Source organism: Ahaetulla prasina, chromosome 1 (assembly GCF_028640845.1).
Source record: "Ahaetulla prasina isolate Xishuangbanna chromosome 1, ASM2864084v1, whole genome shotgun sequence".
In the NCBI taxonomy this organism is placed as follows: Eukaryota; Metazoa; Chordata; class Lepidosauria; order Squamata; family Colubridae; genus Ahaetulla; species Ahaetulla prasina.
In genome coordinates, this window is record NC_080539.1 from 29616612 (window position 1) to 29628908 (window position 12297).

General features: G+C 42.3%; 1 protein-coding gene across 1 annotated transcript; it reads right to left on the reverse strand.

The window, feature by feature from the left end:
- Positions 1–5622: 5622 nt before the first annotated feature.
- ATRAID (all-trans retinoic acid induced differentiation factor) lies at positions 5623–12297 on the reverse strand. The gene is made up of 7 exons (XM_058164658.1): positions 12162–12297; positions 11958–12082; positions 9966–10037; positions 8951–9022; positions 8281–8402; positions 7042–7142; positions 5623–6411 (listed from the first exon to the last, which is right to left on the reverse strand). The coding sequence occupies exons 1-7, from the start codon at positions 12252–12254 to the stop codon at positions 6307–6309; spliced, it is 690 nt and encodes a 229-aa protein (XP_058020641.1). The 5' UTR covers positions 12255–12297; the 3' UTR covers positions 5623–6306.

Consider the following 12297-nt stretch of genomic DNA (forward strand, 5'->3'; position numbering starts at 1 on the left):
CGATTTGTGTACTGGTTCTTTTACCACTATACCAAACTGACTGTCTTAATAATTAGAATGTCAATAAAGAAAAAAGTGGGGAAAATTAGATCACTAGCTTTTCTGTTTTTGTACTTTCCCTATCAATTACTTTACAGCATTTGTAAATATTTAGAAGCCAGACTGTAATTATATTTACCATGCTGTGTGATATATTGCATGGATGGAAGCAATTCTTCTTTAAATTTAAATTCTGTTATGCTGCTAATTTTATCATTACTGCATATTCTCTAAGTTTAAATTCCCAATTAAATATTGTCAAGATTATATCTTCTTTCTAATAAATTTTGGTCAAAATTTATTCTTACTGCTGTGAGCTTATATCTCATCAAATTGTTTCTTGTTGGAGTTTTGTTATATGTCTTTTAAGAAAAGTTTGATTTCAAAGTACATCCAAAATGTTCCTAATAGCTGAAAAGCAATTAACCAATTTCTGAAAATGATTAGTAAAATGAAGTATATAAACCTGGTGTTCTTTAAAGGCACCATCCATGGTTTGAACAAGATGGTCTCCCAGAGCAGGTGTCTCCAACCTTGGCAACTTTAAACCTGGTGGACTTCAACTCCCAGAATTCCCCAGCCAGCTTTGCTTTGTTGGCTGGAGAATTCTGGGAGTTGAAGTCCGCCAGGCTTAAAGTTGTCAAGGTTGGAGACCCCTGTCCCAGAGGTCTAAACCAGCAGAAGACTTTGTGTTGAAGTCTCCTCATAAGGAGGATCTATTTGCTGGCTCTTCATTCCGCCATGGTTGTTGGTTGTTTATAAAAATTTAAATAAATAAATAAATAAATAAATAAAATAAAGAACTATATTCATTTTCATAATTGTAATTGATCTTACCCAAGATACCATTAAATTCTTCCATCTTCAGGGTTTGATTTCTTGCCATAATTTGACATGGTTGTTTTGTTATATTTCTTTCTTGTTGACTTTTCAAAATTAACTACATTGTACATCTGACCACCTTTGTACATACTCAGTGAAACCAAATTTCTTGTTTATCTGAGCACATTCCTAAGCCTCATAACTGAGCGGATGGAATGTAAAACAATCAAGAGCAGAAATGCTATGAAATCTTCTCTAATTTATTGATTAACTGAAGCTGATTCTTCCTTACAGAGCTGCTGCCTTGATTACCGTATATACTCGAGTATAAGCCGAGTTTTTCGGCACGTTTTTTGTGCTGAAAAACGCCCCCTCGGCTTATACTCGAGTCTACCCTTGCAGAGCCGACCCAGGGAGAGGGTTTTTTGCCCTCGGGAACAGCTGGGCCGGCAGGACGAGCCCAAATGCTGCCGGCATGCTTTGCCAGCTCGGCCAGCTCGTTTTGGGCGGCGGCTGGCCTCGGCGTTTTCTTCCGCCGCTTTTGATGGCGGCGGCGGTGGTCGGCGGAGGCGGGGCGGAGGGGCGTTCGACATTTCGCCCCTCTCACTCGTCCTCCTCTTGCCAGCGGTGGGGGCGGAGGCGTTGTCACCTCGCCCTCCTCTCCAGCCGAAATTGAGTGCGAGCGGCAGTGGGGGTGGGTGGGTGGGTGGGTGGGGAGGCCGCCGTGAGTGCCGGCTGGGGAGCCCGAGCCAATCCCGGCTCCCCAGCCGGCACTTCACGGCGGCCTCCCCACCCACCCACCCCACTGCCGCCGCACTCAATTTCGGCTTTTCGGAGAGGAGGGCGAGTGACAAACAAATAGAGTTCTTCTCGCCTTGGCGTTTGTCACCCTCGCCCTCCTCTCCGGCGAAATTGAGTGCGGCGGCAGTGGGGGTGGGTGGGTGGGGAGGCCGCCGTGAAGTGCCGGCTGGGGGCCGGAGCCAATCCCGGGCTCCCCCAGCCGGCACTTCACGGCGGCCTCCCCCCCCCCCCACTGCCGCTTCGCACTCAATTTCGGCTTTTCGGAGAGGGGGGCGAGTGACAACGCCTCCGCCCCACCGCGGGCAAGAGGAGGGCGAGTGACAAACAAATAGAGTTCTTCGCCTTGGCGTTTGTCACCCTCGCCCTCCTCTCCGGCGAAATTGAGTGCGGCGGCGGTGGGGTGGGGAGGCCGCCGTGAAGTGCCGGCTGGGGAGCCCGGGATTGGCTCCTGGGCTCCCCCAGCCGGCACTTCACGGCGGCCTCCCCCCCCCTGCCGCTTCGCACTCAATTTCGGCTTTTCGGAGAGGAGGGCGAGGTGACAACGCCTCCGCCCCACCGCGGGCAAGAGGAGGACGAGTGAGAGGCGAAAATGTCAACGCCCCTCCGCCGACCACCGCCGCCGCCATCAAAAGCGGCGGAAGAAAACGCCGAGGCCAGCCGCGCCCAAAACGAGCCGGCCGAGCTGGCAAAGCATGCCGGCACTTCAATCCGGGCTCCCCAGCCGGCACTTCACGGCGGCCTCCCCACCCACCCACCCACCCCACTGCCGCCGCACTCAATTTCGGCTTTTCGGAGAGGACGGCGAGTGTGTCAAACGCCAAGGCGAGAAGAACTCTCTTTATTTGTTTGTCACTCTCGCCTCCTCTTACTCGTCCTCCTCTCGCCTCGGAGGCGGAGGCGTTGTCCTGAATACATCCCAATAAAATGCAAAGGTTTCAAAGCATGTTTTGGAAAAGCAGCGAGGATGGGGGAGAATGCTGCCTTGAATGTGAAAAGAAACGTGGAAAACTCCAACTACAGTATAAAAAAAACATTTGCACTCAGTACTTTTTATTTTATTTTATTTTTGCCAAGTTTTCCCCAGGGTTTTCCCCTATGGAAATTGGGGAGGTGGGGAGAAAGAGGTGAAAAGAAAAGCCTCTTGGAAAGCGGAGAAATACGGCAAGAACAAAACAATTTCTCCCCGAGAGGGGGCAGGAGGAGGAGGAGGAGGAGAGATGGGGCATTGCAAGCTAGGGTGGGAAGAAGGAGGAGGAAGAAGAAGGAGGCAAAAGAAACCGACCCTCGCGCAGATCAGCAAATTAGCTTTCCTTCTCCAAACCAATTTTTTAAAAAAAAAACCCGTTCTACCCAGAGCAAATGGCAAATAAGCAGCCCGTTTTGAGTCTGATTATTGTTTCATGGTGGTTGCCCTCTCTGATCTCCTTGTACATGACAAGGCACCTCTAACCCAGCGCTTTGTGTTTGTTATTGGTAATTCTCCTCTCCTTCTTCCATTGGAGTCCTCTCCTTCCTTTCCGAGCAGGCGGGCGATTTACCTTCTCTGCCTCTTTTATTTTCCTGGAGGTGGAGGTGTATTCCTAAGGATGCCTTCAGTGCTGGGGAAGGAGCCGATCCATGGAGGGAGGGGCGGCGCTGCCGAGCCGCTGCTTACAGAGGCGAAAGAGCCAGGAGACCTTGGCATGGGTGGGCGGCTGGTGTAAGGCAGGGCAGAACCTTCGACCCGCAAGGATCCCGGGAGGTGGGGGACGAAGAGAGGCAGAGAAGGAGGAGGAGGAAGGAAAAGAAAAGAAAAGGGGGAGTGAAAATAAGAGCAGTCCGAGCAATAAATAAATATTGCTGGGCTGCTTTCCAAAAATCCTCAGCACGGAACTAAAAGTTGCAAGTGTTTTGTGAGTTCAAACAGTCCCTTCCAGACTAACACGTTTCATTAAAAGATACAAAGTTTGGTAAACTGAAGCTCGCTCTGTCCAATGCAAAAAAATCATCATCATCATATAATAATAATAATAATAATGATAATAATAATAATAATAATAATGATGATAATGATAATAATGATAATGATAATAATAATAATAATAATGATGATAATGATAATAATGATAATGATAATAATAATAATAATAATGATGATGATGATAATGATAATAATAATAATGATAATAATGATAATGATGATGATAATGATAATGATAATAATAATAATGATGATGATAATGATAATAATAATAATAATAATGATGATGATGATGATGATAATGATAATAATAATAATAATAATAATAATAATAATAATAATAATAATAATAATAATAATAATAATATTCAGCCGTTACTTTGATGGCAGCCTGGCGTAAAATGGGGGCAGGGGATACATACAGTTAGGGAAAATAACAAAACAATGTTTTGGGCTCAATTGCAGTCTTAAATTGAGGACTACCGGTACTTGCAATTTGAACCTTATTGGACACTTCATTCCTGGAGGGTTTTTAAAGAACAGACTGGACAATCCTTTGTCTGAAACAGTATAGGATCTCTTGCTTGAGGAGTGGGGACTGGACTAGAAGATCACTGTTAGTTTGGGATATGTTCAGAGCCCACACATCTGATGACATAAAAAAATTGGCAAAGTCATCTCAAGTCACTTTGGCCGTTATTCCAGGTGGGCTTACATCTGTATTGCAGCCCCTAGATGTCAGTTTAAATAAACCTTTCAAGGACCATGTGCGAAGGATGTGGCATGAATGGATGACATCTGGTCAAGCTCGTCTGACAAAAGTTGGAAATCTGAGAAAGCCAGACATAGAACTAATAGCACAGTGGGTTCGTGATGCATGGGAAGATATTCCAGAGGACATGGTGCAACGTGCCTTCAAGAAATGTGGCATTAGTAATGCTATGGATGGCAGTGAAGACAGCGCATTGTATGAGAGTGACAGCAGTGATGATGGCGACTGTGAACTCAGTGATGACGACAACGATAGGCGGATAACATCACAGAAGCTGAAGTAGCTGAAGCTCTGTTTGGACAAACAGATGATGAGGAGGAGAACTCCAGTTTTGAGGGATTTTAGCTCTCGTTAGCTTGGTTGCTGTTACTTTTAAAGATACTGTATTTTTGATACCATATTCTTTTTGGGGACCCCCTTTTGCACTTTTATTGTTTTTCGTTCAAATAAATATTCATGTTATTTTACTTGGCTCTATCTTTATTTTTTACATTGACCAGTAGCTGCCTCATTTCCCACCCTCGGCTTATACTCGAGTCAATAGTTTTTCCCAGTTTTTGTGGTAAAATTAGGTACCTCGGCTTATATTCGGATCGGCTTATACTCGAGTATATACGGTATATACATTTCTGCCTAATTTAACAATCTCCAGAGAGCCAAGCTTGGATTTATTTATTTTTGTAAATGGGAAGTAGACATGGATCAAATCCTTGGAACATTGTGTCCCAAAAATATATATCTTAAGGAAATTTGATTTTTTTTAAAAAACACAGTTTAAATCAGTTATTAAATTGATAAGCTAATGCTTTAATTTAAATAATCAATAGTTACTAAATGAATAATTGTTTAATGAAAACAATGGTTTAAAATAATCACATTGGGTCCTTTTCAAATACTTAGTATACAGCATTGAGGTGATTTAAAGGCTTAGGGAATCTTGCATGAACAGAGGACAGTGGGCTGAATAAATATCAGTCTTTTAACAATGAAGGAGAGAAAGAAGCAAAGCGTTCAAGGATGAGTATTGTTCAAACACAGAATCACATTACTAGTTCAACTTTGGCCTGGAATGCAGACAGATAGTTTTTCCAATGGCTTCATGATTTGTAGAAGGCATTTGAAGAAAGAAAGAAAAGGCAAACTTGCAAGCTTTCTGTAATAGGCATGGGGGGAAATGGGGTTTTGGAGTAATCAGGTCCCAGAAAAGAATAAAGGCTAGAGAAAGAAATAGGCTTCAGTTATTTATTCAAATAAACCTTTACATTTTAAGGCAGGAAAACAACAGGGTCCATTAATGGTAGAATCCAAGAGGTGTCCTGAAGTAACAGGAGTAAGGATGGGGATGAGTGTCTCATAAACTCTCTTTTAAACGTTCCAGACCCAGAAAAACTTCCCCTGAAAAAGAGCACCCATATACTGCTTCTAACTAGCACTTTTTCTCAGGCTCCCTGCTTCTAATAGTAGAAGAAAGAAATCTGTATTAAGCTCTAAGGAATCAGGAATCACACAAGCACTGGTTTTCATCATATCCAGACACAACCCTGATTACTTGTATTTACTTTATTAGAAATTAAATGTACACTCCAAAGAATATCTAACATCCAATTAGACATTAATTTTCCACACTTCTCTTTTTATATTTTATTTTATTGATAGTCCCAATTTCCATGCATTGGCAAAGCAACCAATTGAAAATAATGTGTTCCTGTACAATAACTGCTGCAGTGTTCTCCCAAACAGGTAATGGAGTGTAACCACTCTGACAGGCTCTAATCCAAAAATTATTTCCCCCAGAAAAATTGGGAACTTCCAGTTCCAAAAACAAAGGTAACTAACAACAGACAGCAGACGAGACTTGTAAACTAGCACCTCCTTTGTGTAGTGTTGGTGGGCCTGGAGAATGGAGAGGCCACTAAACGGTTTTGGCTTTGTGCCGCTGGGTGATCCAAAGGAAGGTGGAGAGAGTGATAGTGATGGCTCCCAAAGTTCCGAAGAACAGCAGGTATGGAAAATCGCCCTGAAAGGTAAAGGTAAATTAGAAGGCTTCTTCTAATTTGATTAGCTCACAAAGTTTCCTTTTCATTAGCCTCAAAGGCTTGAAACAAATGTGCTCTAGCGCAGCTTTTACCAAACTGAAGTCCTCGAATGCTGTTGGATATTAGTTTCCAACATCCTCAGTGAGAAGGCGGCAGACCTAACACATAATGTAAGGATTATTCCCGGTTGAAATAATCTATTTCAGTGGTGTCAAACTCAAGTCCCGGGGGCTGGATCTGGCCCGTGGGGCTGCCCTGGAAACAGTGAATGACTGGCCCATGATGCTTCTGCCAGCAAAAACGGAACTCAGGAGGGCTGTGGGTGGCCCTCCCGAGCTCTGTTTTCACTGGCAGAGGGTTGCAGGAGGCCATCACAGCCGAACACGGAGCATGCCACAGGCGCCCCCAACATGAGTGACATTGAGCTGGCCAAGCCACCCCAGGTCAAACACAACCCTGATGCAGCCCTCAATGAAATCGAGTTTGACACCCCTGATCTATTTAATTTAAGAGCTTTTATTTTGGATTTTCCATCCCATCATGCCCAAGAGACCCATCTCCTTGTACCAGAGGAGAAGCACAAATCCCATTGTAATCAAAGATCAACTTACCTGGCGCAAACATTTATAGCCATGGTATGGATCTACACAGAGGCACTGGGACAAACCGGGTCCATCAGAAGTACAAAGCGATCCCTCTGGGCATACCCAAACTGTAGAGAAAGAGAGTGGAGGGGAAAGAGTGAGGATATCCTCTCACTTTTCAAATCTCATTCCACAAACAGCACAACTCACAGCTTCTTGTCTTTAGTTTTCTTTCAGTCTCTTCCACACCATTAATACTGTGCCTTCCATTTGCAGAGCTGACCTTATTCTGCCCACCTTGATCCTTTCTGCCAAAACCACCTATTTTTATCTTCCTAAGATTTGGGACATGAGGATCTTGCTGCTCTCACTTCAGGTCTTTTGCTTCCTATTACTACTGATGTTATCTTTTTGTACAGGTGTTTCATATAGCAAATATTTTGCTCTATCTACTCAGGACTAAGACTAGCCCATAAAATGCTAATGCTAAAATCAGAAGTAGATTCCACTGGAGAAATGTGTAGAAAACCCATCTCTTTCCCCAGCTGTAGTTCATTTTTGAAAAATAAATTTCAGAAATAATAGCTAAGCAAGAACGCAAAAGAACTTCCTGCTGGATAATCCTTTGCTGCCCTTAACAGAATTGCCCAAAAATTATTAAGGGAAATTCTAGACTTTTTTCTACGTTTGCAGACTGCAGCAATACTTACAGTGGTAAGAGTGACTCACACCTTTACTAATTGATGGCTAGGCTACTGCAATGTAGTAGCCTATGGAGCTGCCTTTGAACATGACCCAAACTGCAGTGGGTCAAAATATAGAGTAGGTTTTTAGCAGATACGAACCATTACTGTAGAATTAACTCCTATTCTTCAGTTACCACATTGGCTGCTAAGAAGCTTCCAAATCAATCTTCTGGTTTTGACCTTTTAGTACCACCTCCTCCAATATGATTGTGGCTGTCTCTCATGCTCTTCCAGGAACTGAATATTAATGGCCCCATTCCTGATAGAGTTTCAGGAAGTCTAGCCCTGGAGACAACCATTCTCTGAGGGTCCTCAATCCTGTGGAACACCTCAGCCCCAGAGGTCCAACAGGCAGCCACTCTTCTTTACTGTTTTTTCATAAGACTGAAGATAATTTTGTTGGAGTTTGGAGGTAAACAATTTACTTTTAGGGTCCTCGTTACCAATCCCCACCTTTCTCTACCTCTTCTTAGGTGTCTACAGCCCAGGCACACAAGATCTTGCCTAACTATATCCATACCAAGTCCCAATGAGCCATTGCAGGAGCTCTTCTGGTCTTGACAGATACGATTGTTCCCTTGGATGGTGATATTTTTCCATACTTCACTGCCTCCAGGACAATCCAGCTTCTGAGGCAAAGCACTGGGGATTAACATAAATTACATCAGAAACAGGTGAGAGGCAGATTCAATAGGGTCCCCGTCCCCCCAAATGAATAAAGTCTCAAAACTACATCCCAAATGTGTAATGTTGTGAAAACAACCAAGAAAAACTTTGGATCTCTACTGAATCCTTTTAATGAGAATGTGGCATAATAGGCAAGGTTATCCTGCAGTTTCTATCTCCTGGTAAACCTCTCTTGATGGGCTCCAGGAAGTAGGCCTTCTCTGTTGTGATGCCCACACCTTATGGAACATTTTCCCCTTAAGAGTCAGTTTCATTCCTCCTTATTTTCTGAAAGTCCCTCAAGAGCACCAATGAGATCTTGAGGTGGCTCTGTTGCTGATCAAATCTCATTGGGTATGTGGGTGTGTTTATGTGTTTTATGTCTTTTGGTTTGACATGTTTTTATACTTTTACGCTATATGCTAGCCAGAATCACTTCTTGTGAGGTAGATATAAATTTGATAAATGAACTCAAGTCAGCAGCATCCACTCATTCTGCATCTGTAATCATTTACAATACTCACAGGGTCTGCAGCTGAATGAATCCTCGGAAGCGGTCTTCAGGGAGACTTTCCAGTGGATTGTCAGTTAGATCACTACATTAAGAACAAGATAATGAAGAGAATACATTCAAGGCCAATGTTGTGCTTCCTCTATGCTGTGAATGATGATTAGTGTAGTACATCACTCTGATGCCATGTCTGCTATAGTGGGACAATTCACATTTAAAAACAAGTATCTCAATCTCGAGGTTTTCCTTCTTTCCAGCTTGAAGACAGATATTACTTGTGCCATTCAAATGCCCAAATGCAGAATTCAAGCACTCTCCAACAGCTGCTCATAGACAAAGAAGAGAGATTCCATGGCTGTTTACATAACAAATGTCATGTCTGTATGTATCAAAGACTCACACATAAACCATTAACAAGCATCTGAGCACAAATTACTCACAATTATTGCTGGTATTTCAGAAAGGGAAGCCAGAACCGACAAGCCTGTCTTTTGTCTCCCCTAGGCTCAGTGTTCAGAGTGAATAAGAACCCAAAAGAGCTCTACTATTAAAAAAAAGTCTTTCAGTTCTATGTCTTGTATGGGGAATTATGAACATGATGGTACCAGTAATTCTGTCAGTTGCCACCTTATGCTTGCTTGTGCTTCACTGTTGTGACAGACTGCCATGAGTTGAGCTGAGGGGAGATGGGGGGGAGAATGCTTTGGGAAACGAAATTAAGTGCAGTATCTCCACAATATGCTGCCTCAAGGTTACCCAGCTGGAGAAAGGAGGGGGCTGCACACTAATCTGTGCTTGAACTGACTTAAGAAAATATCTTGCCTGAACCAGATTGGTTATACTGGGGGGAGCAATGAGAGACAGTTAAGGGAGGGAAGAATAGAACTTGGGGATTTTGGAATGTGATTTTCAGTCCTGGCTTTGCTTTACTACAATACAAATAAACTACACCTTTCTCAACAAATGGAGCCAAGGATCATTTCTAATTAGAGGTTTAAACTGTGACAGGTCCAACAAATTAAACTTACATGACAAAAGCTGTATTCACTTCCTGGAAACCAGAGCACAGCTGATGCAATGAGCAGTTCCCATAATCCAACCTATAGATGAAGAGAGATACTTACTTCTAGCGTAAAGGACTGGCTAATGTTATTTTTATATTGGGGAGTAATAGAAAACGTATTTCACAATAGCTAGGTAAGACTTATTACAAGATTTATCAGTTATGGAATATTATATTTCTGTTGGTATAAAATTTTTTGAACAGATGCAGTAGTTAATTACATTTGTTGACTGAATTCCCACAACATTTTTTATTCTTTTGGTACCTTTATTAATTAAAATGGAACAAAGAAAAAAAACAACCACTGAGTTTAACAATCCTAACATGCTGCACAAATCTGGATATTGGGTGACATATCAAATTGCTCGTAAAGGTTGGCTGTTGAGCAGGATATAGGGGAAATATATCAATGTTCTTTATACTCCCAGCATAAAGGAGGAAATATCACAATGTTCTTTATGTCTCATGGCAGCTAGCCCCCCAGTTTTATCTTTCACCAAATTTCTGATCCTAAGTTTTATCCAATGAATGATGTTGGAGAAAAAATATTTCAGGATGATACTGTACCATAAAATTCATTCATACATTAATGTATTGGGAAAATGAAGTAATAAATAAAAGCTACACTACTTAACATTTAACTTCAACTCGGCTTCTTACAGCCTGAGCCGCGGTGTGGTTCAGGCTGTAAGAAGCCAGTTATTAAAACACAGCTGCCTGCAATTACTGAAGGTTCTAGTCCCACCAGGTCCAAGGTTGACTCAGCCTTCCATCCTTTATAAGGTAGGTAAAATGAGGACCCAGATTGTTGGGGGGGCAATAAGTTGACTTTGTAAATATACAAATAGAATGAGACTATTGCCTTACACACTGTAAGCCGCCCTGAGTCTTCGGAGAAGGGTGGGATATAAATGTAAATAAATAAATAAAAAAAACAACTCAAATTACCCTGTCATCATAGCCAATACTAAGAGAATGTGGAAATTATCATTCAGGTTATAATAATACACAGATTTTCTAATTAGTATTTTTCAGATTACTGTCCTAGGAATCATGCATAATGAAATGCCGAGCAATTCAGGAAAAATAAAATTAGCATACAAATTCAATAACCATATATTTAGAACTCTCAGTAACCAAAGTATATTTACTTTATTTTACAGAAGTATAACAACATACATTCACAAGACTCAACTCTCAGTAAACCTTAACATAAAACAATTAAAATCCCATCAACCTCACTCCACTATAATTTTAAAGTTAAATTAAAACTAAATACCCATATAAATGTAATGCCAGAACTGCAAATACATTTAAGGCAGCATTTTCCATAGAAAAGGAGGACCTGCCTTCTATTTTACACCCCTTACTTCCTGGGAGAATTTTTGCAATGTTGTCATATTTTCTCTTGTTTAAATAATATCTAGCTATGTCACTGTTCTCACCACTGAGAAAGAAAGAAGGAAGAAAAGATAGAAAGAAGGAAGGAAACAAAGATTTTGAAAACAGCAACAATATTATTTTTTGGAAAGCTCATTTTATTCGTTCTCATAATATACTTTTGGGTTATTTTAAAAAACAAAACAAATTAAGCCTCCTTAATCAGATCACGATCTCTTCAGGGCAATGGCACATTTAAAATACATTCCTAGACAACGCATCTTGGAATCCAAAACCAGATATCAGATATCAGATGCCAAGGGCTACATTTGGACTGCCTTGTTACCGCAATTAAGCAAAAGATAACGTACTTGGCGTCAAGTGCTGTATTACAGAACGTATTTTGTTAAGTTTCCAGCTTGCGTCAGGCGCTGAATTATTTTCCCCCTAAGCGAAAGGGGAAAAAAGCCTGAGCCATCCGCGCGTTGCAATTCCGGGGTGTAACCTGGCTAACCCCAAGCGGGGAGGAGCCCGAATAAAGGTAAGAAACTGATCATGTCGGCTCGAATCGACTCACCCCAAAACAATCTTCTTGTCCCTCTCTAAGCAGCAACGGCCCCGCCGAATCGTACCCACCCGGGAACCGCAGAAAACGGCTGCTGCGGACTCATTTCGCATGGGCCCAGCACAGCAGCCGCAGACCTGAAAGAAGGTCGATGGAAACTGTGAAAGACCCGCTCATAAATCTCCCCCCTCCCGGACAAGCCTCCTGCCGCTTTACCTGCTCTAACGTGTCTACCAGGAACCCTGCAAAGGAAGGGACTACCAAATACAGGTACAGCTGGGGAACCCAGAGCCAGCTGGGCGCAGCCATGATGTGTCACATGATCGCAATCTTAGTCACGTGAATCTGTATA

Coding starts and splice junctions, on each gene's coding strand:
- ATRAID (XM_058164658.1), bottom strand. CDS start 12,254: ATGGCTGCGCCCAGCTGGCTCTGGGTTCCCCAGCTGTACCTGTATTTG. Junction 10,038..11,957: donor GACAAGAAGATTGTTTTGGG/GTGAGTCGATTC, acceptor CTTCATCTATAG/GTTGGATTATGGGAACTGCT. Junction 9,023..9,965: donor GTGAATACAGCTTTTGTCAT/GTAAGTTTAATT, acceptor TTCTTAATGTAG/TGATCTAACTGACAATCCAC.